Below are 25,586 nucleotides of genomic sequence, written 5' to 3' on the forward strand. Positions count from 1 at the left end.
TCATTAAGAGATGCCAAGAAGAGAAGAAACCAGGGGAATTTGAGTCTCCTTTCTCAGTACCCTTCGACAGGCTGCCCCGCATCCCACCAGATCTTGACAGGATACAGCAAACACAGTAGCTGTCATGCTGAAATGACTCAACCACAGAAAAAAAAGACATTTTCTGGTTTAGATCATGCTGGTCACTAGATCAACAAGGAAGAAAAATATCTTAAAGCAGAGATGATTAAAAAATCCTCTTTCAGTTAAGTAAGGAAAAAAGGAAAATGGAGTAAAGCTGCAAGTCAAATGGAAAGCAGAGAGGAGAGTATCCTCTGTGCTTGTAACACCATGACAGCACACTTTCCACCCCAGAGAGGCAGAGGAAGGTCACTGGATCCTCCTCATTGCAGAAAGTCATCAGTGCTGATTCCTTCCCAGGAGACTGAATTGTTCTTTCGACCGGCTCAGAGGAGATCTGTAGGTTTTGAATACTAGTTTGTATCTAAGATAGCATCAAAACCAAGTCTACTTTGCGGAGTATTTTCAAGTGTTAACAGGACATATGCATGTACCATAAGATCTCGATATCTCCAGCCTCCTAAGTAGCAGGTGTAAATTTTGTCCCTTATGTAAGTTCACAAGATCAGTGCAGTGATGAAGGATGACACAGCTCTGAAATCTTGCGGGGAAATACTATGCCCATAATGAAAAGGCAGATGCAAAGTGACCCATTTGTGGAAATCTACCTACTGGAGGTGAAAACCTGAACAACTGCAAACAGTGCAATTGCCTCATTCTGGCATATGTGGTCTTTAATATTACTCAGAAGCACACAGTGCAAAGTCTATGAAATGTTAAATACTCTTAAAAATGACTGAAATTATCAGAGGATTTAAAAATCTAATCATTAATACTATTATTTTAGACTTGCTATACTTGGATAATCCTCAGTGACACCTGCAACTTCCATAAACAAAGAATATCCTTCTGGTTGAAAAAATAAGCCCATTCACGCAAAACTAATCCACACTTCCAATCAAAATTGGCTCAAGGGTGTTCTGCAGTTTTCTTCTTTTGTAAGCACTCTTCTAGCAGATGCTGTCACTTTAACTCCTATGAAGTGATTCTTATCCTAACTTGGGTATTACACTTGTTTCTGTTCCTTTTAACAGAGCTTTCTGGAAGTCCTAGCAAGGAGAAATCAGCATTGTTGCTAAACCAGCTGTTAAATGTGAGAAAACAATTCAATAAGTCATTTCACAGGGTATTTTCTATTACAGCATCTGTTGGATTATATACCAGCAAATTTTACAGCTGTAAAATACTCAGATGTGTAAAATGCCGTATCTATTGGCTATAGACACACATGTGCCCTACTGCATAACTGCGATTCAGAAATACTACTAAAGAATGAATCAGACAGATTTTTAAGTCAGATGAGAAGAGTGTACCTTATGAAAACTGACTACTGAGTAATTAGTAGACTTGATCTTACAGTTTATAAGAATTCACCATGGACAAAATGGTATGTACAAAACAAAACCCAAAAACCACATGGCCTGTGAGCTTTTAAGTCATGCCTTCTGCTCCAAGGAACACAATCTTACCTCAAAAGATGCAAGGAAGAGACAAATTCTATAGGTCTTTATTTGCTAACCAAATAAACATCAGAAAGGCCAAAATATTGCCTCATTTGATGCTCAGGTTTCTTTTTCCTATATAAATTAAAACAAACTTCCTAGAGAAAAAAGTGAGAAAGATAGTTCTTTACGTTCCTGAAACAAAAAACACACACCCAAGAGTTTGTTAGGTTAATGGAAATTATTGTTTTTGAGAAGTATGCTCTTAGAATCATAGAATAGTTAGGGTTGGAAAGGACCTTGAGATCATCTAGTTCCAACCCCCCTGCCGTGGGCAGGGACACCTCACACTAAACCATGTCACCCAAGGCTTCGTTCAACCTGACCTTGAACACCGCCAGGGATGGAGCATTCACAGCCTCCCTGGGCAACCCATTCCAGTGCCTCACCACCCTCTCAGTAAAGAATTTCTTCCTTATATCCAATCTAAACTTCCCCTGTTTAAGTTTGAACCCGTTACCCCTTGTCTTATGACTACAGTCCCTAATGAAGAGTTCCTCTCCAGCATCCTTATAAGCCCCTTCAGATACTGGAAGGCTGCTATGAGGTCTCCACGCAGCCTTCTCTTCTCCAGACTGAACAGCCCCAACTTTCTCAGCCTATCTCCATACGAGAGGTGCTCCAGTCCCCTGATCATCCTCGTGGCCCTCCTCTGGACTTGTTCCAACAGTTCCATGTCCTTTTTATGTTGAGGACACCAGAACTGCACACAATACTCCAAGTGAGGTCTCACGAGAGCAGAGTAGGGGGGCAGGATCACCTCCTTTGACCTGCTGGTCATGCTCCTTTTGATGCAGCCCAGGATACAGTTGGCTTTCTCAGCTGAGAGTGCACAGTGCCAGCTCATGTTAAGTTTCTCATTGACCAACACTCCCAAGTCCTCTGCAGGGCTGCTCTGAATCTCTTCTTTGCCCAACCTGTAGTTGTGCCTGGGATTGCTCTGACTCAGGTGTAGGACCTTGCACTTGGCATCGTTAAACTTCATAAGGTTGGCATCAGCCCACCTCACAAGCGTGTCGAGGTCCCTCTGGATGGCATCCCTTCCCTCCAGCGTATCAACCGAACCACACAGCTTGGTGTCATCGGCAAACTTGCTGAGGGCGCACTCAATCCCACTGTCCATGTCACTGACAAAGATGTTGAACAAGACCGGTCCCAACACTGATCCCTGAGGGGCACCACTCGTTACTAGTCTCTAGCTGGACACCGAGCCATTGACCACAACTCTTTGCATGCGGCCATCCAGCCAGTTCTTTATTCACAGAGTGGTCCATCCATCAAATTGATGTCTTTCCAATTTAGAGACAAGGATGTCATGTGGGACAGTGTCAAACGCTTTGCATACGTCCAGGTAGATGACGTCAACTGCTCTGCCCCTGTCCATCAGTTTCGTAGCCCCATCATAGAAGGCCACCAAATTGGTCAGGCAGGATTTCCCCTTAGTGAAGCCATGCTGGCTGTCACCAGCCACCTTGGTTTTGATGTGCCTTAGCATGCCTTCCAGGAGAATCTGCTCCAAGATTTTGCCAGGCAGAGGTGAGAATGACTGGTCTGTAATTCCCTGGGTCATCCATTTTCCCCTTCTTGAAAATGGGAGTTCATATTACCCTTTTTCCAGTTGCTGGGATCTTTACCTGACTACCATTATTTTTCAAATATGATGGACATATTGCGATAGAGATTGAGATGAGAGATGGAACTCTTCCTCCAATCTCAGCCAGTCAAAGGTGGAATTTATTTTGTAGTGCATTTACAAGAATTACATTGTCAGCAGTTAGCAGTTAAAGCCACAATCATACCAAAAAAAAAAAAAAAAAAAAAAGAGAAACCATGAAAGCACCAGGCATCATTTTTCAGTACTTTTCAAACAGAGATCAAGAAAAATCTGCCAAATCATTTTGGTCTTTTCTGTGAGAACAAGACAAAAATGGTAATTTGTCTTTCATAGCTACAAAATGCTAATATATATTGTTCTGAGATTTGTGTTAGTGTGTGTGTGTATACCCATGTGTATTTTGGTCTTAACATGCTGTGAAAGCAAAAAGCCTGTCATGACAATCCTGCTAGCACAACAATTATAAACCACATATCTCCAGACACAAAAGCATGAGCTCGCCACAAACTGTGAATCTGCCATGAACATGCTGCAAGCTGATCACCCTACCTTCTCAAACAGAAAAAAGCAAAGTTGCTTACAGAACAATTGCATGTAAAAATACAAAGCTGTTTCTAGTATTCTTATGCCAAGTAGCAGCCATCCATGCAAGGAAGAGAAAAACATAAAAGGCCAGAATATACAGTCTCTATTGCATTACTATACCTACTGTTTGTAAGTTTGAAACAGATAACTGAGTTCAAGAGGAGAAAGACTTTAAATAACTCACTCCAAAAGAAATCATTGGACAATATAAACACATACATACTGCCCAATATGTATACCCTATTATTTAATTTCTTTAAGGATAAAAAATGAAGATAGTTAAATAATACTCTACCATGTACTAATAGGTCCAAGAAAACAGGAAGCTGAGCGGCTACTCTTCGACATTACTCTTTTTCACCAGCTAAAAGAGTAAAACCAGAGTCCTTGAAAAGGAAGAAAAAATTTTTTCTTGCCGTTGTTCTTTAAGGAAAGCTCCATTACAAAAATATCCTACAACACAAGCTATAGCTATACAGAAACAGTCTAAACACAGATAAACTAGGCTTGACTGGATTACAGCAATTTCTGTAAAACACTTTACAGGGCTTTGCATTTCTATTACTTTAATAGCAGTTGGTGGTTTTTTTTTCCTATAAGGATATCTTTGAGCTGCTCTGACAGGTTTATCTTCATGATACATGGTTCCCTGCCCTATTTTGCTTAGTACAAATGAGACTATAGAGGGAAATTTAAATGAGTGAAAACAGTATTAGCCCACATTACTGAGCCATTCCTTCACTGTATATATGGTATATATTTTAAAATAAAGGCTCTGCAGAGAAAATGTAGGCATGTAAGTAGCAAACTTAATTTTCCATTAAAGATTAATTAAGAGAAAATCAGATGAGGCTGAAAATTAAAGACTGTTCATGTAACTGCAGTTAGAAAGAATGAACCAACTTCTCTATGTCCCTCATCAAAGCAACCGTCAGTAGTGATTAGGGGAAGGAAAACTCCACAAGTAACAGTCTTCTTTCAAGAAGCTTCCTTCCACGGCACTAGAGGAGCACAGGTTTTCAATCCAGCTGAACTGAGCACTGAGATCAACTAATAGCTGCAGGCATCTCCATGGAGGCTGTATCTCTCTGAACCTGCTCTTATCTACAGCCTCCAGCAGAACTTACCCAGACTCCTGGCTGGCAATCAAAGCCAAGCACCTGTGCCCTAAGATCCCCTCCAGAAAGTTACGCGTAGAATCACATCCATCATAACTGTACCCTCTGCTAAAAGGAAAAAAAGAAACAGCAGTTTATGGAGAATGCCCAAGAGTAGTCAAAGATCACGAATACTAGAAAAGAAGTAGATGTGGAGCAATTCTTGATTTTAAAACCAAAATTTACTTTTAAATGGAATGGAATTCCTAAATGGAATCAGGACAAGGAGATAATCTTTTACCCTTTACCAACCAGAGATCAGCCCTAAGAAAGCTGGCTATTACTTGTGATTCCTCCTAGTATGGACTGAAGTTTTCCTGTTCACAGAGTCATGGCAGTAACTGTTTACGTACCTCATCTAGGATGCATTATGATGCTATATATATGAAGTTTAAATGGTGTATCTATTAATATACAATATTTAATATGGGAAGGATACAGAGAGAAAATTTTTGCTTATGAAAATGCAAGATAATATTTCACTCCACAACAATGAACACAAGTTATCTTATCTGTTAATTAACAGTACATACAACACCCACTGAGCAATCAGAACCTGGACAGAAACCTGGAAACACAGCAGTAGAAGGCTTCTGTCAAAACAAAACCACCTGAGGTGGCTTTTACATTCTCAAAGATCAGCTTTCAAAAGGAAAAAAAAAAAAAAAAAAAAAAAAGCGAACAAAAAAACCCAAACAAACAAAAAAGAAAAACCCACACCAAACAAGCAATGCACAAGTTCGGCCATCCTTCAGCCCATCAGTCCAAAGCCCTTCTTACTATTCTGATCTAGCCTGCAGAGTAACCATTCAACCAAAGGGTTACAGTTTGCTTCATGAATTTGCTAGCACTTAGCTGTTGCTTCCCCATTTAACACAGCAAGCCTTCTCATGTACTTTATGACTTCATTCTTGAATGGCACTTTTCTTCAGATAAGATCCACTTATAAAATTTCAGGGCAGGAACAAAATTTTCTGTTTTCCTTTATCTTAATAAATCCTTGTTCTCCTGTATGTTCCTTCAGTGCAGTCTAATAAAAATTCATAGAACATTTGTTCATTTAAAACAATTTCTACCTTGGAATTTTCTTTCTGCTTAAAAGATTTTACTCAAGCTCATTATATTTAGAGATTCTCCCAGGGATTATACTCAATCATCCACTTCCTTCTGCTTTTTGCTATCAGATATTACTAGCCTTATTGTTTCCCATGCTTCTAAAAATCTGTTGTCCTTTTCTGTCTCTCTAATACAATCCATAGATTCTTCTTTCGTAGTTCCCTGACATTTTTCAGGTCAACATGAACAGCCATCTGTTCTCCTTGGCAGGTAATTCCTATTCTTTCACTTTAAAAGGAATACTAAATACATACAAGCCTTGAGCTTCAGGAGCCTCTTTATATTTTTACTTCAAACTTTTTTATGATATCCCATTCATCACCTTCATCAGACTTACAAGTTGTAATAAGTCATAAGGTAAAACCTGTATTAGTCTTGTACTTGTAGGTTGTGGTTGGAATAATTTATGATGCATTTTGTAACATATGCTCAAACTGAAAACTATTTTCAAGGACACTCAAAAGTCTATTTCTCAAAAAAGTTGCTTGTTTGTGGTTTTAATTTTCTTAAAATATAGAAGAAATGGTATTATCTGGTTAGCATACAAATGCTTCCAGACATTTGTCTGCAAACCTTGCTCTCTTTTTCTCTAGATCTCAAGTGAGACATAAAGAAACGTGACTGGAAAGATTTTATAGAAAAAGACCCACCACACAACCAACATGGATATAAACAGGTAACTACATTGTAAGAAATAAATAAATAAAAATCATCATAACTATTGTAAGCCTTTTAAAGACACCATGATATACCCAACCAAGTAATTCAACATTCTTGAGGAAATAGTGAGAATGATAGTCACAGTTCTAAATAAAATAATACAGGAGAATTGTATTTTTTCTATACTAAACATGAAGTTACACTTGAACTGAGTACCACCAGCTGTCTCCAGCTATGCTTGTTTCTACACAACTGCATTTCAATGGCTCAGACAGAACACATAATTCCTGTGCCGATCCATTCAAAACTACACAGTATAACAGTATAACATATTTATTATTTATAACATATTTATTATTTATAACATATTATAACAGTATAATGCACAGGCTTTACAGCAGCAAGGGTCAAAGTTAGAGTTATTTTTAAACTATACTGTACAACCAGAACCAATATAGTCACATCTAGATGCAATTAAGTTCCCTTGCAGAGCTGTTGATTAATACATATATTAATTCAGAAGGCTAAGTATACAAATGGAATAGGTCCACATGGAATAAGGTAAGCAAAATTTAGGGGGTAAAAAGTATATAAGCGAAACAGAATTCTGAAAAAGCAACAGTAACCTCAAAGAGAAAGAATGTGCTAATTCAGATTATTCTTATAAAGACACATTGCTAGCATTGTGGGAACAGATGTACAGTTCACCATAGAGAAATGACCACAACATCTACTCAGTTAATTGAATGCCTCAAGTGGTGCCCTCATTAACCATAACATCCTCTGTGGACTTCACGGAGTGTGGAGGACACCTTGACAAAGGTGTCCGATTTCTAAAAAATGTAAATTTGGGTTAAAGTGAGTAGCATAAGAACTACTTAAAGTTCTAATTTAGCAGATACTGCAAAATACTGTAAAAGAATTGAGACTTATACTGGATGTTCCCAGGGGATCTGTCTCACCCAGGAAGCTCTGTTTAAATACAAGGCAAATAGCTATTTTGTAGTTTATTGTGGACCTCTCTTTTGGATTGTTTGTTCATTTAGATTTCAAATACATTAAAAGAAAATTCCATGTAAAATGTAATAGTTTAAGATGTTAGCTAAATACTGTGGCAATTAATTAAACAACACCACTATTAGGCAGCAATAACCATGAACAGGTCACACAAACTTCAGCACTTTTTTGTGGATTTACATTACTCTGACTTATTACAGAAAATTGCTTGGAAATATTTTATTCCCAGTTTTAATTTTTTTCCTTTAAATCCCACAATCTTACATGATTGTCAAACTTCTATCGTTAAGACCCATATTTATTTTATATGCCAATCACTGTCTTGATATGATGCGATTCTGCATAGGGTTAGCTAGTTTTGCAAGTATTTATTTTTTCCTAATAAAATTATTGCATTAATACTGGGGATCTCACAACAGCAAGGTTCCTAGGAGTCTTCAACAGAGCAAAACCAGTTTTTTGTATTGCTGAACTGAGCTACAGACAACGATTTCTTGACACAGCCAGGAATAACTCTCATATTTTATCACATTCAGAAGACAACCAGACACCTTCCCTGAGATGCTGTTAAATGTAACAGGGCTTCTTTATTCCTAGGAGTCTGTAGAAACACCGAGTCTATGAAGTCAGAAGTGCGCTTTGGTTTCTAGAACATAGGGCAGGCAGAATTTATTCTCTGAAGATTTCCAACAGATGATGTAAAAAGAAACTCCTATTTCAGATGGCAACAGGAATGAGACTTTGTATTATATTTTACTTAAATTTAATTTAAACATTCAGAGTTGTTTCCCATCCTTCCCAGTATACTTTTATATTTTTCTTCTACCTTCACACTTTTCATGTAGATTTCCTTCCATGACAGGACAGTCACTGCCAAATCACTTTTATCGACCTCTCTGCTTTGAAAGCTTCTAGAAGCCCTAATGCATTCTCTATCTTGCTTTTTATCAACAGAGAAGCAAGTTCCTTTACCCAAAACTCAGAGGAATAATTGGCCTCAATTAAATACTGGCAAAAAGCCCAAGGCTGTTGAAAGCATTCACAAAAAGATCAGTCGTTTACATCAGGTTTTTCAGAAAGGTAAATGAGGATGGCTTGTAAATTAAGGGATAGAAAAAAGCAGGGCAACCATTCTGTGAGAAATTTGGCATAACCACCTGGAAGCATCTTCTGCAGTGCTTCTGCTCACCCAATGCAAATTGCTCAAAAGGCAGAATGGAGGGAGCTACTGTAAGTCTGCTTGACCCAGAGTGATTTCCAAATAGGATTTAGTATCAAAAACAATTTATGAAGCAAACAAAATTAATTCACATAAGTGAAAGAATGAAGTGCAACTCATACAGAGACAGGGAAAAGAGCTACACATGATGGGAACAAGGAAGCATGCTGACAACAGCTGATCCCAAAACTAGGCAGCTCGTACAGTTTCGAGTTAGCTCAGCATGGCAGGGCAGTGAGATTTTATCAAAAAGCCTATAAGAAGCAAACAAGAGCATAAACAACCAACCAAATTGTCTATCTGTGCCTTTTCTGAATTCACAGAGTTAATTTCATAAATTTGAGGGTTAAATAAATTCCGATGACAGAATGATTGTGATTTAAGACAAAATGAGGATCAGCAGAAGACTGCAAATAAACTCCTCTCAAGGAAAAAGGGCCGCTTAGTTCACAATCAAAGTGTCAGAATGAAAATGCTCTTTGCACTGAATACAGAAATACAGAAAACAGGTCCTGAAGCAGAAATGCATGCTTATCATTAAGTCAAAAAGCCTGTAAAGCAAAACTCAACAGCAATAGAAAAAGAAAGTAATAAAATTGGCAATTTTAGCAACCCTCTACAAGAAAGCACCATAATCTGACATAGCTAATGCCTCATACACACCATCTTTCATCACTTATATCCAAATTACTTTGTTTAGAAAGATCATTCTGCAAGATTCTAGCAAGTGGGGAACTGCATGATCGTCATTCCATCCCAGAGTACCAAACAGCACTGCCTGGGACATGAACCTGAAAGCAAACAAGATATTTAAGATAAGTGGTCAGAGTTGGACAAAGCCCATAGGAGCAAGAGGAAATTTAAAAGCAGTCGGGAGATTAAGCTCATGGGTAGCGGCCACTAGTAAAGAAATATGTGAATTTAACATATGACTAATAGCAAACTGGAAAGATGCAATAATGCTTTACTACAAAGCAAAGCAAACCTTTTACTCAGCAAAGGAACTGCTTGCATTGCAGGGACAAGAGAACAAAAGGGTAAGAAATGTGAAGAACTTTTCAGGTAACACAAAGCTCTCAAATGAATATACAGAGAGCTGCTGAAGTTAAACCACCCAGAAGTAAAGGGCAGAAGGGTGATGGACTGAGTCCGTCATTTCTACTTAAATGTCAAAAAAACCTCAACCAAACAACACAGAAACCAGTGTCTTTAAGACAAGATGTTTTTGGGGGTGAAAGCAGATTAATATCTTTCTATGATACTCAATACCTTAGCAAAGTCATTTAAGTCCATTCTGAAAACAGGCTGCTTTGATATGCTATGAAACTTTTCTTGCACAAACACCCACACACACATACACATCCTCTCGGCCCCACCGAATTCTTAGTTAAGTTCTATTTCTTAACTGAGTAGTAATCAGAGGCTGGAGGTCTACTGCAGGGAAATAAGATCTTGAGCCTATAGACATCACTACACAGGACCTACAGAAATGAAATACATACTTGAGATGTTTATTACCTATTTGTTAGATATGTCAAGAAAATAAAGAGCCAGCTACAAAAGGAAAACAAGTTACACCATTTTCTAGCACTGAGACACATTTTTCTATGACAAAGAAGCTGAGTGTCTGAGAATACATTACAGGAGGTATCACACAGAAAAGTGATCACCAGCTTTGACAGGTTACATGCCCTGTGTATAAGTAATTGACATCCATTTGGGGGCTTACTGGTTGGTTTTTGGAAATATTTCTCTCACTTTTTGCTTGCTAATTAGACATTTGAGAGTAGAAGCAACCTGTCATCTCCATTTCACTCAATAGCTTGAAGCAGGGAAAAAATAAAAAAGGAAACAAACCCCAAACATGACAAAAACCAAGGCCATAACCATATGTTCCTAAGAATGCCAAGAAACAGAATATATGGCCTTTGTGGGTTTTGTACTGTGTATCTATAGCAAGGGAGACAGCAAAATGGAGATCTTGAGTTAGGGCCCATGTACCTCAGCTTTTTCCCCTGTATCTACTGTGGCAAAGCACCTTTGCCTTCTGGAATCTGCGTTATCTACAGTATGACAATTTTTCAAATTATGATGTGGTATAATGGAGTTGTTCAAAATACAATTTAAAAAGAAAAATATAAACACCAGTAAAAATTACCTTCTAGAAACAATGATCTAAATGTAAGCTAAACAGAAAACAAACCCACAAGAAACCCAAGCCCTCACCTTAAGAACATTTTTCCCTCCTCTCCATAGTATGTAGTACAGAAACAAACTAAATTTTATAAACATCCATCTGGGATTCAGGATGTTTGACTGCATTTTTACAACATACTGAAATGAAAGTTAGTAGTCTATTTTAGCAGTTGGTAGAGTTCTATGCTTGGAAATTTATCATAGTTTGCCATGTAATTTAAGCACTCAGTTTCCAACAGCTACTGCTCTCAGCCTGGGGAGGCAGTGAAGAGAAAAACAACTGCAACAAATTACACATGAGGAATTTTTAGTAGCCTCAATATGTTTGTTTTTGTGTCACTAGGAGACAGGTCACTGTTCAACAGACTGCCTGAGAGAAGGTTAACAAACTGGGCAGTAAAAATAAGAGTCTATGTAGAAGGTGACTTTCTGAGAAGAGGTATTCCAGCCTCCAGCTAGGATGAGGAAAGGCTATGACTGCTACACAGTTGTATTAAAAGCAGCTTATCATTCACTTCTGAAAGAGAGTTGTCCTGGCAACTTTGCTTTGTATTGAGTCATCTGCTACCACACTTATGCATTTGTATGCCTTTGAAATATTTCCTTGATTGGACTTTTCAGGAATCCAGTGCTGGGATGCTAAATCTTTAATCCCACATCATAAAACAGATTAAGACAGATACCAAGCTACTTAATTTTACCAGAATGACTTCTGCTCTAGGACTGCAAAGGATCAAAAGCATGGGAGGCAGTTTTATGAATGTTTTCTTGGACTTCAGCAGAATTTAGCCACCAGAGTCCCAATGTACTTACCACGGGCTGAAATAGCTTGTCCTTCTCTGGGAATTGGTGATGGGAAAAAAAAAAAATAAATCAGAAGACAGTTTTGCATTCTAGCTACTCAACTGTGCATTGTTTTAGAATAACAGATCTTTATGTCTGTCAGTAGCATCTGTGGAAGAATCTCTCCAGGACATTACTGTGTCTCCCAAAGCATCGGACAAAGTGATTCACATTTTTTCTCATATTATGTTTAGAAGAAACATGCAGCAGCTTACATGGATACGTTCTGCCTTGATAATCTGTTTTAATACCTTGTTATTCCAGTAGAAACCTTAAATTCATTTAAACAAATGAGTGCCACACAGCAGACTGGATGTAAGAACACTTATTTCTTGAGGCAGGTCTCTTGGCACTGGTTTCCTTCAGGATGTGTATGACCTCTCGATTTGGATTCAATACTTTAAGGAGACAGCCAATCTTTAATGTGTTATTTTCACCCTCCTCTCTCCCTTAGCTGCAACTCTTGACAAGGTGACAGAAAAACAAAACGAGAAGAGAAAAAAAGAAAAAAAAAAGAGACAAAGGCAGGAAGTGGAGAAGTAGTAACTGGTCAGACATCACAGCCGAGGAAGGTTATGGAGGAGTCCTTTGGGGTCAATGCTGAAGCTCCTAATGTTCAACATACGCATAAGCAATATCTGTTCATGATATTCAGTGAAAGGTTACTGCAAAAACAGAATCAAAGAGCAAACATACAGAACTCTTAAAACATGGTGTTTGTACATTTTTAAGTACTACAAGATGTCCTGGGTTTTCTAGGTGAAAAAGGACAAGTAGAAAACAGCAAAAACCAAAGCACTCAACTATATGTAAATAGGTGCCTGCACTACCTGAAGAAACCACTGCGAACTTCAAGAAAAATATTTTGAAATGTTAGTATATAGTATCAGTTTTGTCAGTTCAAACATATCCTACTGGAAACGGTCAAAATAACTGATGCTTAAATGGACAGAGATAATTCAGCTAATTCAGAAAATTTAAGCTGAGCACTATTTATCCTCCTAACTGATGGCCTTCATAGCAAATTGACTACTTACAGTGCCAGAATGAATATTTAGGAGAATTCTATCACTTTTTGAAGGACAGTTTTCTCCCTGATGAAAATGTACATCTTTTCCTAAATATGACTTGATTGACAAAAAAATTTTCAGTAGACTAGTTGTGAAAGAACTGGCCTTATTCCTACATTGTCTCAACAGGATGACATGTCAATTACTGACACAGTAAGACACTGTACAGACAACAGGTAAGTAATATAATAGATCAGTCCAGAACTTCCTGTAACAATACATACAGTTCAATTAGTTTCTCACAATAGACTACAGCTGTTATTTGAGGAGCTTCAAGCACTTTCATCTGGTAAGTCTTCATGGGGGCAGGAATGCCCTGCTGTTTCCATTCACATCTGTCACTCAGCATTAAAGTTTGAAAGTGAATGTGGACGCAGGATACATGGCGACACTTGGATTCACCTGCGCGCAGGAAGAGGGAGAGGGCCTGAATGGCAATGAAATTTTCAAAACCAGCAGTCTGGGTAACAGAGGCATCAAACTAAAGAGGAGAGGTGACTGTCAGCCACCATCAGCATTTCAGTCCTCCCCAACCAGAATTTTAGTTACTGCTGTAACTCTGTAAACACAAAACCACAAACAGTCCATTTTTTTTTCAGGCATAAATATCTCCTCATTGTATTTTAGAAAAATCATGAGTTTGATAATTTTGCTTTCAGTTTTACAGCTTCAGAGCACTGAGAGTTAAGACATGACACAATGCTGTCCCCTAACTCTTTCTCTTGGTCTAAACTCTTCACTGGTATGGATTTGCCAATGGCTTTATACCAAGGATAAATCTAGTACACAATAACATGTATCACTATATCAGATGTATCAGTGTCTGTGAATATATGAACATTTTTATATGCCAGTGTCCCTTGCACTCTTCTTTCCCCTCCATCTTCCCTCCTCACCCTCACTCTCCTGGCATGTGCAACTATTTTACTTCAAGTAGGCTTTTTTTTAGTCTTATTTTCTATTTTCCTTTCTCTTTGGCATTGATTTGCATCTAATTTTCTTTGGTTGGTTTCATTTTTTAGTTATTTAGCTGATTGAAGAAATTAAAATCTTCTCATCCTCACTAAAAAGCCCCACTGTCTTTTCAGGGATCCAGAAGAGCTGTGCACACAGACTACTCAGAAAAGTTAAACATTAATTAGTCAGTATGGTGGAATAGTCAAAATTAATTCAGTCTCTGCTGAGACCCTCTCATTCAGAATTAAAATAGACTTTGTTTGGTTTAATTTCCTTGAGAAATGAATTATGCTAAACTGAAATAAGGTCACTTTAGCTCTTATTCTTCTGAAATATAGCAGTTTTACTTAATTTGAATTAAATCTGCACATGAAGACAATTCCTTAGATTTCTCTTATGTTGCAGTTAATTTCCTGAACTAGCAATGGAAGAAGATTACAAAAGTTTGGCTGCAGTACAGCAATTCAAGAGCACCTTATCATTGGTGTTTAGTATTTGTTTGTCTGGAAACAAACATGATATTTTGGGGTAACTCACTAAATGTATATAATCATTAGATTCATATTTACAGTAACTAATTTCTCATGCATTTTCTATAGAAAGTCCTACAGATTTTATAGTCATGGATTCCAGAGGCATCACTGCTAGTAAATTAAAGTACTGACTGTACCTGACATAGATGACTGAATATAAGCACATTTAAAACTTGCAATTGAAAAATGAAGAAAGGTTATTTAAAGGGGTGAAATGGGGGGGTGTGTGTGTGTGTTTAAAAATGGGTGTATTTATACATTTTGAATATGAATATTTACAAATGTAAAAATCATAACTTTTCCATAATCCAGGATAATCTAAATAATTAACATAGCAGTTACTATATGTATTCAATTAAAAAGTAAGTTGAATTTTTTGCTCAAAGCTGGATGCATCTGAGTGCACGTACCAGTCTCACATTTGACCAGCAACTGCTCTCTCAAGTGTTGCAAAACCAGAGCCTGAGGCTCCATATCTGAGGAGAAAATCTGACCTGGGGTTTTTAAGAAATTCTCCAGCTAATGAAATGAAAGGTAGGCATTACTCTAAAGAATCTACAGACAAACTTTTGAGGAGTAAATGACATAAAAGCCCAAGTCCTATTTTCAGAATTGACTAAGGAATCTGTCTTCTGCTGACCTTTACAAATATTGCCATAAATCACATATGTATGATCAACTATTACATATTTTTCCTGAAATTAACTGGAGTTTACCATGCCCATATACAGACAGGCCTGCACATCACAAATGTTAAATGCTGTTTGATTTTAATCACATGCCTCATAAAAGGGATTTAATAACAAATTTGCCAATCAAAAGCAGACTATCAGAGATGCAAATTATAGTACCCCGTTTCAGACTTATTCAAATTCCTAAATTTAATGAAGTGTGGGTGCTGATGAAAACATTCTTCTGTGAGCGCGCTTATATTAAAAAAGCACATGGCATGATTCTAATAACTAAGCTATAGAATGCTGTCTTAAAAAAGAAAAAAAATGTCAGTTGACTTAATTTTTTTTATAACTCCACGCAACTACCCATTTTAAACTTCTCATGATCAGAGGAAGGGGCTTAGAAGAGATGATTTAGTTGAAAACACATTTTAGGAAGAGGCAGAGGTTGCAACTTAAATACTCTACCATCCTCTGAAGCAATGATGATATCCTAACTACAGAAAAGCTTTATTTCAACATAAAAAACAATGATTGTATTGGTTCAGACTAAGGATCCATCTAGCACAATATCCTGTCTTCAGCAGCAGCTATTAGTGTATGCACAGAGAAGAGAAGGACAAGCATATTGAATACTCTCCCCTAACGCTTTCCCAGACAAGGATTATTTTCATCTCAGGGATTTCTTACATATGCTACAGTTAATCTAGTTAGTGACTCCCAAAATATTTGTCTTCCAAGTGCTTGCCCAGCTTGTATGTCTGAACTCATGCAGCACTTCTTGCATTTACACTTTAGTAAGAAGTTCTATAGGTTTCAATCCTGACTGGCAATGGTAAACTCACCACCTATGCATTTAGACATAAAGCTCATTTTTCCCAGCATGCGCCACTTTACATATTACTCTACATTCAATTTTATCTGCCATTTTACTGTCTTTGAGAATCATTGCACAAAATCTAGCTATGACAGAAGGTTCCCATAAAACAAACTCACTCAACCAAAACCCAGTCTTTGCACTCGAAGGTAGTATTTATTACAGTTTGCATCCAAATTTGTAGTCTTAGTATACTCTATTCCTTACTGCTTCTATACTGCAAGTTACTCTATACAATGGTTGAAGGAAAAGTACGCATACAGTTAAGAACTGCATTATATCACATAAGGCTGAGATGTCTTAACACTACGATTTTGTGTGCATAATTTGGTAACTTTCTAATAGTTCCTTTAAGAATACTTTTAAATATAATGTCAAGAGCTGCGTCCTACATACAACTGAAATTCGAATATTTTCTTTACAAATTATGTCAGCAGTCTCGACTCTTATGAATGGACAGAATGCACGGCTTCCAAAGGCAGATCATTAAGGATGGCTATGGGATGCTTCTCAATGTGTCATTTTTAAGAGAAGCTGAACTGTATTTTCATTATAATTAAGATTCAGATTTGGAATGAGAGAATAAAAACTCAGTCTTTTCAAAAGAAATGCTATGCAGCATGGTAACTTTGTCCTTTTCCCATTAACATAGCACAAGAAACCTTAAAACTTTAATGAAGACTCTTTTTGAAGGATCTGGAAAAAAAAGACTTCTTAAGCTAGGTTATATGATAGAGTTAATATGTTAAAAATATGGGACATTTGAGTGACATATTTAAATATTCAGGAGAATATATTTAAAGATTAGGGTACTGCTTCTATATCCCCTACTTCAAGATATCCTTTCTACTCACATGAATTTTTCACCACTGCTTAAGTCTTCTGAATGCATATTTACCATATGCAGGATTGTAAAAGTTGAAGCTGAACCATTTTTGCACAACACTGAGTTTTGCAGATATTGCTTAAAGGAAAAGAGATGTATGATGATAAACCACTGCTAATTTGCATACATTTTTTAATTAATTACATTACTTAAAATGAGTGATCTAAAAAAATCACTGGCAGTTCAAAGTAGGTCTGTGGCCACAGCACGAGAAGTATATAGCTAGGACTGGGTTTTGGATGAACAAAAGAAATATCTATAATCTGTTCCAGCTTGAAGCAGAACATAGCATAAACACACTAAATTATGGTATTCTCACCATTGCCCAGAATTTCTGTTAAGCTAACTGCTGCTAAATTCAATACATCTAGTCTTTGCCTCAGAGTACTGTCTCTCTGTAGCCACCACACCCTTCAACAAAACGATTTCTCTCTGAGGTAGACTAATGCCAAGACTGCAACAGAAAAAGTTGTCAACGCTAATCGGGAAATTGAGAAAGCATAAAGTACAATGCAGAATTTCAAATGAAATCTTGATTGGTTTCTTTAAAATTAATGAGGCTTCTTTTCCTAAATCAGACATGGCAAATATTTTACCCTTGCACATTAGAACTTGTGCAAGAGAACACTGCACCTCTGTAGATGAAAAATATCTGAAACCCTAGAGGTTCAAACTGCCTCACAGGAAACAGTCAAAAGATGCAGACCTTAAAACTGGAATTCTTTTCCATTAAAAAACCAAAACAAACCAACGAAAAAAAAAAAAAACCAACCAAAAACAAAAACAAAAAACCAAAACCAAGCACAAAAACAAAACCAAAACAAAACAAAAACAAACACACCAACAAAAACCCTACAACCAAACCAAACCAAAAATCAAAAACCAAAAAACTAATCAGGTTCATGAACAATACTGATTTAGTACCAGAAGTAGTATTTCAGTAACACAGAACAAAAAAGATAGTGTTTGGAAACATACAAACCTCTTGTTTTCCCACAAATGTTGACATTTTGACATTTTAGCTTTTTCATGACATCTTCAAGCTACAAGCTCCTTTTAAAATAATTTTATTTTAGATACTATTTGCATAAAAAGGGGAACACCCTGTTCGTCTGCTCTCTGTCTCATTATTTAGGATTATTTTGATATTTTGGATTATTTCTTTTAATTTATTCTACTTCTCATTTTATTTTACATGTATTTTCAGTAGCAGCTATTGGAACATTATTAACCTGCATTCAAAAATGGTAATTAGTCTTGGAATTACCAAGTAGCAACCTTGGAAAGCATTCATAATAAAATGCTGTCTCAGATAGAGTCAAACTTCAGGCACTGGTAGGCAGGTGAGCTACAACAGTCACAGGAGTACTGTTGTGAGTGCCTGAATGCCTCTGCTAGTGCCTCCCACACCTTCAGATCTATGCTTAGATGGCATCTTCCTCTTGGCAATGGGCTAGAAAAATATTTCTGTGCAGAAACAGGCACAATTTAAAACTAAAAATTGCCTTCTGGTAATCTGTTTTCCTAAAGTGCCATCAAAAAGTACATTCCATGTTCACAAATAGATCTTTTTCGACTAAGAACATTCTCAGACCTGTGATGACTTCTACCTTACACCAATGTTATTAATCTCTACATCAAACAACAATCCATAGCTTAATCTACATAAACCTAGAAGAGTGAAATTACTTCAGTTTGTTGGAGAGAGAATGCAGTTCCACAGGCAGATTTGTTCTTTTCCTTCTTTCTTTGTAAATGTACATGCTAACTCTGGATTTGAATCTGTCCTGGAAACCTAGCCTCCTTTATGACATTTAATACGTCACAGCAAGCGTTTAATATGAACATGCCTGAAAATTATATACTTGTGAAAATTTACCACTGCAGTCAATGGGAGTTTTTTTTCTATCACCTCTTTAATCCCCATACTTCATCAGTTGTGACAGTTACAAAAAATTTCCCAGCCATTGCTCTGAAATTGTTTTGCACGTTCCAAAACGATTTTTGATCTCTTTCTTGATCTTGTTATTATACAAAAATCTTGTATATTACACAAATTCACACTGCATCCCAAACCTGAAATGTTCTCAATAGCAGCACTAACTTCCTTATGACAATATTTCAAAGACTGGGCACTTCCAACACACCTCCAGAGGCAGCTGGCAATAAAGTAGGAATTGGTATGACATTTGAAAAACGCTGTCTTCAAGCATTTGACGGGGTCTGTTTCACTTGTAGAAACACATCAACCTGATAGATAGCAGAAACTGTGGAAAATGAAAAACTCCTTTTCACCACATTTTACTGTCAAACATAGTAACTTGCTGTAAAACAAAGGAAGAGATTTAGATGTATCCAGGCAGAGACTGCCACTTAAAACCCATTGCAAAGGTTTATGCAGCATTTACCTTCAAGCAAGGGGGGAGTTTCATTAATATTGCTTACAGCCGAGTTGAATAATTGAACAGAAGTCCATGTTTATGTACTAGCACAGAGACCTATAGGAGATAATTATTTGAAATATTGAGATTCACCACAGAACAGGTCTGTAAACGGTTAGGAAATGGTTAGGAAATACAAGCAGTAAAACCAGCAATTATCAGCGACTTCTTAGGTGAGGCTACAGCCAGTAAACCCTCTCTTGGTTTTTAATCATTGTAATCACGTCAACCACAGCAGAGCTTGTACCAATCTATATTGATGTAGATTAAGTATACACTCAACATGCCTATCCATACAGAAAGAAGGAATGGATTGGATTCAGTGCCTGTGCTTTCAACAATGCATAGCTCCAAATTATTAAGTATAATTAAAACATTAAAGAACACCTGAAAAAAAAACACCCAGGAGCTAAATTGTGTCAACAAGGAAGTTAAATTGTGTTCATCATTGTGCTCCTTAGTAAACATTCACATTTTGAAAATAATTGGTCACTTGAGTGAGCAGACTGCCTGCTTGTAAAAAGCTAAATGAGCACACTTTTTATAGTTTGATAGCTATCCTACATTTTTTGAATGCTCAAGATATAAACAGTAATATCTTTAATATACAAATTAAAGTATAACATTCTGACACTTTCAACTAGGCTTTTTCATTCATCTTCATTAATTATCAACTGATTACTAACATAATAAATTATGCATTGGGTTTTGCAGAGGGAACAGTAACTGGTATTGCAACAGTTGAGGTTAGCAAGTAGACTGGGTTATGCAAGAACTGAACAGTAGGGCTATACCTCTCTTAGCCTTTCAGATATTATCACATTTTATCTCTCTTATTTGCTACATCATTTGACACAATGAAGTCTATTAACCTAATAACAGTCTTAAGATACTGTTGCCTGTATTAAAAACAAGCTGAAAGTTTCCTAGGAAGTGTCTCAGCTCTTCACAGTTCCTAAGTGTGTGTGGGGGGTTGTTTGCCTTTTTCCTTTAGGGAAACACGCTTAACAGAATCAATCAAAGAATGGTTTGGGTTGAAAGGGGTCTTTACAAATAATCTAGTCCAACCTCCAAGGTTGCAAGGGGTTTCCACCATCCACATATTCCACACCCCTGGAGTTTCACAGAATTTGTAAAAATAGGGATTTTAAATCCCAAATTTATCAGCCTTCACTGCACTCCCTGAGCCTCCTCATGACCCTTCATTTCATACCACTCCATTTGGTTTTTCAGTAACTTAGCATTAAAAATGTGCTTTTCAATTATAAATGAAAAAACTTCTTTTAGTAGTAATATAAGAACCAGTATCCTAAACAATTCCTAAAAATGGTTGGAACTATGATCTTAGAAAGCTTGCAGTACAAACATCAGTTTGAAAATAACAATGTGTATCATTTGCCAGTTAGGGAAGGAAAAGCTTGAATGACTTTGTAAAAAAAGGAGTACTGGTGTTCATTTCTAACACAGCTTTCTTCTTGCATCGTATATTATTTAATTTCCATAGCAACTCACAGGAGTAAGAAGCCAGAATTTTCAGAGAAATCTGAACTGATGCACAAAAGAAACCACAATAGACTGGGAACAGAAAAGGGAAATTCTGTGTTACCGGACACTCAAAGTTACTAAAATGCTGAATCAGATTTCCACAAATTAAAAGCATCCTATGAAGTACTCATTGCCAATGTTGATGTCATGATCTTTACAGCATTGTAACCCCAAATTTAATAAACTGCACACATCAGTACTTGAAATTATTACTGAAGAGTCAACTTTACTCTCAAATCTATCAGTGACTAAGCTAGGGGTGGGGGAGAGAGAGGGCACGACACAACACAACAAAACACAGTAACAAAAGAAAACATCAGCAGAAACTTTCAGAATACGCATAGTAAAATGAATTCTCAATAACCATGTCAGTATAACTGGTTATTATCTGCTGGTGCTGCACTTGCACCTCTGTTTGATGATTTATCTGAGGGGGAAAAAGAAATTTGAAGCTGAGATGAAAGCACAATTATATTTTATAAATACAGAATGACATCATGTAAGCTATCACATTTGTCAGCTGTTGGGAAGAGACATAGAAAATGCTGAAATGTGAGAAAAGTGTATTTTCCAAAGTGCTAGGAGGAAAACTACACTGTTCAGTCTAGCTTAGAAACCTTATCTGGTACTGTACAATTTGTCCAAGGTTACAGAAAAAAATTACACCAATTTGACAGCCAAATATGTTTCAAATTCTTTAAGAGCAAAAAGCACAAGTGTTATTTAAAGTTTGCAGCAAGATGCTATGACATTATATTGACAGTTTGCAGTTGATTTACATCCTAAGATAAGCAAAAACAAGCCTCTAAGAAGAAGAATGTAGTCTGCTTGTCAAAGCAAATCAGTTCAAGAAACAGTGCAAATAAAAAGATTAGTCTTTTAGAAGCATCGTGCGGATAGTCTGCATTACCTCCAGCGTACACAGGTACACAGGTGAAAGCACGTAAACTCACATTCCCTTTTGGATTCAGATGTGTAAAGGCTTAGAGAACATTACACTCTCTGAATACCGAAACAAGGTAATGCTACATATTCTGCTTTTATTATGCACAGCTACAAAATAGTTCAGAGATTTCTGTTGTATTATTTACAAGCTTAAAGGAATCATAACATAAACCAGTGCCACCATTAGGGTAACCTTAGGCAGTTTTCCTGTTATCATGCTGCAGAGCTCGACTACAAAGAAAACCAGTCATTACCTGTGTGAAGAGAACCTGTGATTAGCCTGAGAAGGTACTCGGCAAATTTCAGTATTTCGCGCTTACACCGCTTCCTACAGCCACTCATCTTAGGCAGTACGGTATTCCTCTGGGAAGGGCCCGGAGACTGCCAACAGATCGGACAGTGTCTGCCAGCAAACTTCTGGGGCAGTTGACCGCCTCACAACTCCTCGCCGCCAAGCAAACCCCCTCGATTTACCTCTGCTGCCTGCAGCAGCGATCCCGCGGCGGCGGACGCCGGGCGCTGCCACAACGCGGCGCAGCACCCGCGCCCCGGTCCCGCGCCAGGCGCTGCCCGCGGCCGGCTCCGCGGCCGCGCAGCCCGGAGAGCGGGAGAGGGAGGCGGGGCTGGGCCGGTTGCCCTCCCCGCACAGGCACACACCCGGATGCGCGGTATCTCCGCCGTGAATCAGCAGCGGGAGCCAGCCTGGGCTCAGCACTCCACTGCTTTCGAGTTGTGAGAGGAGGGAAAACCCCACCAAAACTCCATCAACAGCAAATCCCCAAGTCGTCAGGAAGTATCCCTGTGCCGGCTACAGCATCCCCATGCCAGGTACCGCCTCCCGCTGCTCAGGGTCAGAGCAGGGGAGTGCCTTGCCTCTGTTTCACCTCCAGGAATGAAACTTAGTGATTCCCCACCTACTTCACCTTGCGTGTCGGCCAAGGGACCCGTGGCTTGCCGAAGTTCATGGAAAACCCAAGACACTGCACAACTGCACAGAAGCAGTAAAGTCACCCCAAGTGGTGTCTCTGTGCACGCAGCAACCCTGCCCTCCAGCCCACTGACCTGCGGCAGGTGGGAAGCTGGCTCTGGCACAGTCAACATTTTGTGTTTAGGATCTCTCCAAGAAAGTCTCTTTAGGAAGCTATATGCATTCATCACTATTCCTTTATAATTATTTTCCATCTTGTGTGAGAAGTGTTTCTTATCAAGAAAAATGATCTGCTGAAGGCTTCATCCATGATCAAAAAACCCAAAGAATATGCTTTAATTTCCCTTGGAGTACATCCCTGTACTGCATAAACATGGAGAACAATTCTATTGCATTAGATAGTGATGCAGTATGTAATGCCTAATACAGTTAAAAGAAGACAAAGGATCCATTAAACTAAAGCTTAACAGAAGAAAATCACTGTCTGATCTCGTTGACCATAAAACATTTTGGTGAATGCCTTTTAAAAAATTACAATAAACACAAATCCACATCCTCAAACTATTCTTTAGATTACGCACTGAGTAGAGATAAATACATTACAGACACAATACATCAAAGCATTATCAGAGTTGTACTTAGATGATATAGTTTCTGTGTCTGTTATCTAAATCACAGACTTGCTGTCTTATGCTTCCAGGGAGGCTACATATTCAATGGAAAGAACCAAAATTAAATAGCTCCCAGAAGCCCCTGTTTAGTCCAGCAAAAGGTCTAGCATGGGGAAGAACTGGGCAAATTTCAAGATTTCATTTTTACACCACTTCCTACAGCCACTCACTTTAAGCAGTGGCTATTTTCTGTGTTTTCTCAGGAAATCTGCCGAGATTGACCAAAAAACAAAACCAAAAAAACCCCACAAACAAACAAAAAAAACCCCAACAAAACAACAAAAAACCAAAACCAACAACCGAGAAAAAAAAAAAAAAAAAAAAAAAAAACCAAAAAACAAATACTCCACATCAAATTCTGAGGCATTATTGATTGCACTGTGCCTTACACATTTCTAAACCCTACTGGTCTCTGAAAAGAAAATTCCTCATGTAGCTGGTATTGTTAGAGAAACTGAAAACAGAAGCTTGCATCTCTTTAGAAGAGGACTGAGGTGGCCAATGCAAATGGTTCTCAGCTACTTCTTAATCCTTTGACATCTTTAATTGCTTCATACAAATTTCACTAGCAGTGAAATTACTTCAAAATAAAGAACCGAAATACTGGTTCTCTAAAGTCTTACATAAGCATGTATCACCAACACCATGTTTTGTTGGTGATGTGCTCCCAAAACCACAGCTGCATCAGTTCTGACACTGTTTCCTAAATCTTCTACATTTCAAGAGAGCAACAACAACAATAACTGCTACCTCTGAAAGAGTCATGAAAGGTTTCAGACCAGATTCACTAAGAAGCTTTAAGCAAACAGTGAAGCATTTAGGTAGAGCTGGATCTGAACCTAGCTCCCAATAGTTTTTTGCTCAGCAGAAAAGTTAATTTTGAACTAAAATTGCTTATCCCAAATCAGAAGAGCAGATGATGGCAGAGTGGACAGGAAAATTAGACTGGAAAACTAATAAAACCACAATGGTTTTGTTGACAAATACATTCTTGGGAAGGGATGGTTGGAGAATATTGGTTGGAGGATATTAATTTCTATGTGTTGGTAATATTTTATTTTTAATTGATGAGACACACCAAAGTTCTCAGTCAGAAACAGTCTCTTTGCACTGATGTATATAAATACTTCTAATATCTATGAGCTATGTCCACCCCTAATAATTAATAATCTATAGACCTAAAGTAACACACCTATAAAGAAAAAAAAAAAAAATGAAAAGAAAAAAAAAGAAAAAGAAAATAAGAAGAAAATGGCTATTAACATCACAGGGATCTGGATCTCTGGATAAAGTCCTGAAAGTTCTGATTTTGGAATCAGATACTTAAAATTAGTGTTTAAAAGCCTTTATTTAAGTACAATGAAGGAGGAGTAAAATGCACATGCACACACACAAAACGAGTTTTCAGACATCAGAAAAAATGAATAGAAGGAAAAACTAAACACTGTATACTTCTGAATTTTCAAAGTTTCACCCCGTTCAGCATTGACAGACTCCCAAAATAATATAAAACACAAACTTATTCTGTTTTGAAGTATTTGGAAGGCATAAAATGACTAGGGAGAAAACAATGCTTTTTTTTTTTCCTTTTAAAGACTGTTCACAACAGCAGTGAAGTCTACATGCAAAATGTAAAAGTTTCTCTGAATGTATGAAGTGCACTATAGAGCTGTTGAGACAAAGTGATAAAGATCTCTTCCTTTGAGGATTTCAAACAAAGCTACGAGAAAATCTTAAAAATATTTGTCACCATGGCAAGAAAAGCAAAGCACAAAACTGTTAATTTATGAAATTCAGTTCCTTTGAATCCATAGATGAAATTCCACATGACTCAATCAGGGTCTCAGCATCACTGATCTATGTCCTACACACATATGCTGGCAACTGAAGCACACCTTAACCATATTCAGAGGGGGGTATACGCTGATGTAGCTTTAGTCTCATACTAAAAGCAAAACTACACAAATCTTGTCGGTCAGAGCTGGTCAGTATTGGCCAGTATGTAATCAGTACTTCTCCTTGTTCTTGT

The 25,586-nt window shown here is 37.6% G+C and overlaps 1 protein-coding gene across 4 annotated transcripts in view; it reads right to left on the minus strand.

Moving 5' to 3' along the window:
- The window catches only part of KCNIP4 (potassium voltage-gated channel interacting protein 4), a gene marked incomplete at both ends in the record, with an annotated part of 444,699 nt that overhangs the window by 317,335 nt on the left and 101,778 nt on the right, over positions 1 to 25,586 (minus strand). Inside the window, one exon of one of the 4 annotated variants that reach the window (XM_080621847.1) lies at positions 22,213 to 22,300. The exons of the other annotated variants lie outside the window; for them this stretch is intronic. Coding sequence (XP_080477973.1) covers positions 22,213 to 22,300 — 88 coding nt within the window. Of the gene's footprint in view, positions 1 to 22,212; positions 22,301 to 25,586 lie in introns of those variants that run through there. 4 annotated transcript variants of the gene reach the window in all.

Source organism: Psittacula echo (genome assembly GCF_963264785.1).
Source record: "Psittacula echo genome assembly, chromosome: 1".
NCBI classification, from domain to species: domain Eukaryota; kingdom Metazoa; phylum Chordata; class Aves; order Psittaciformes; family Psittacidae; genus Psittacula; species Psittacula echo.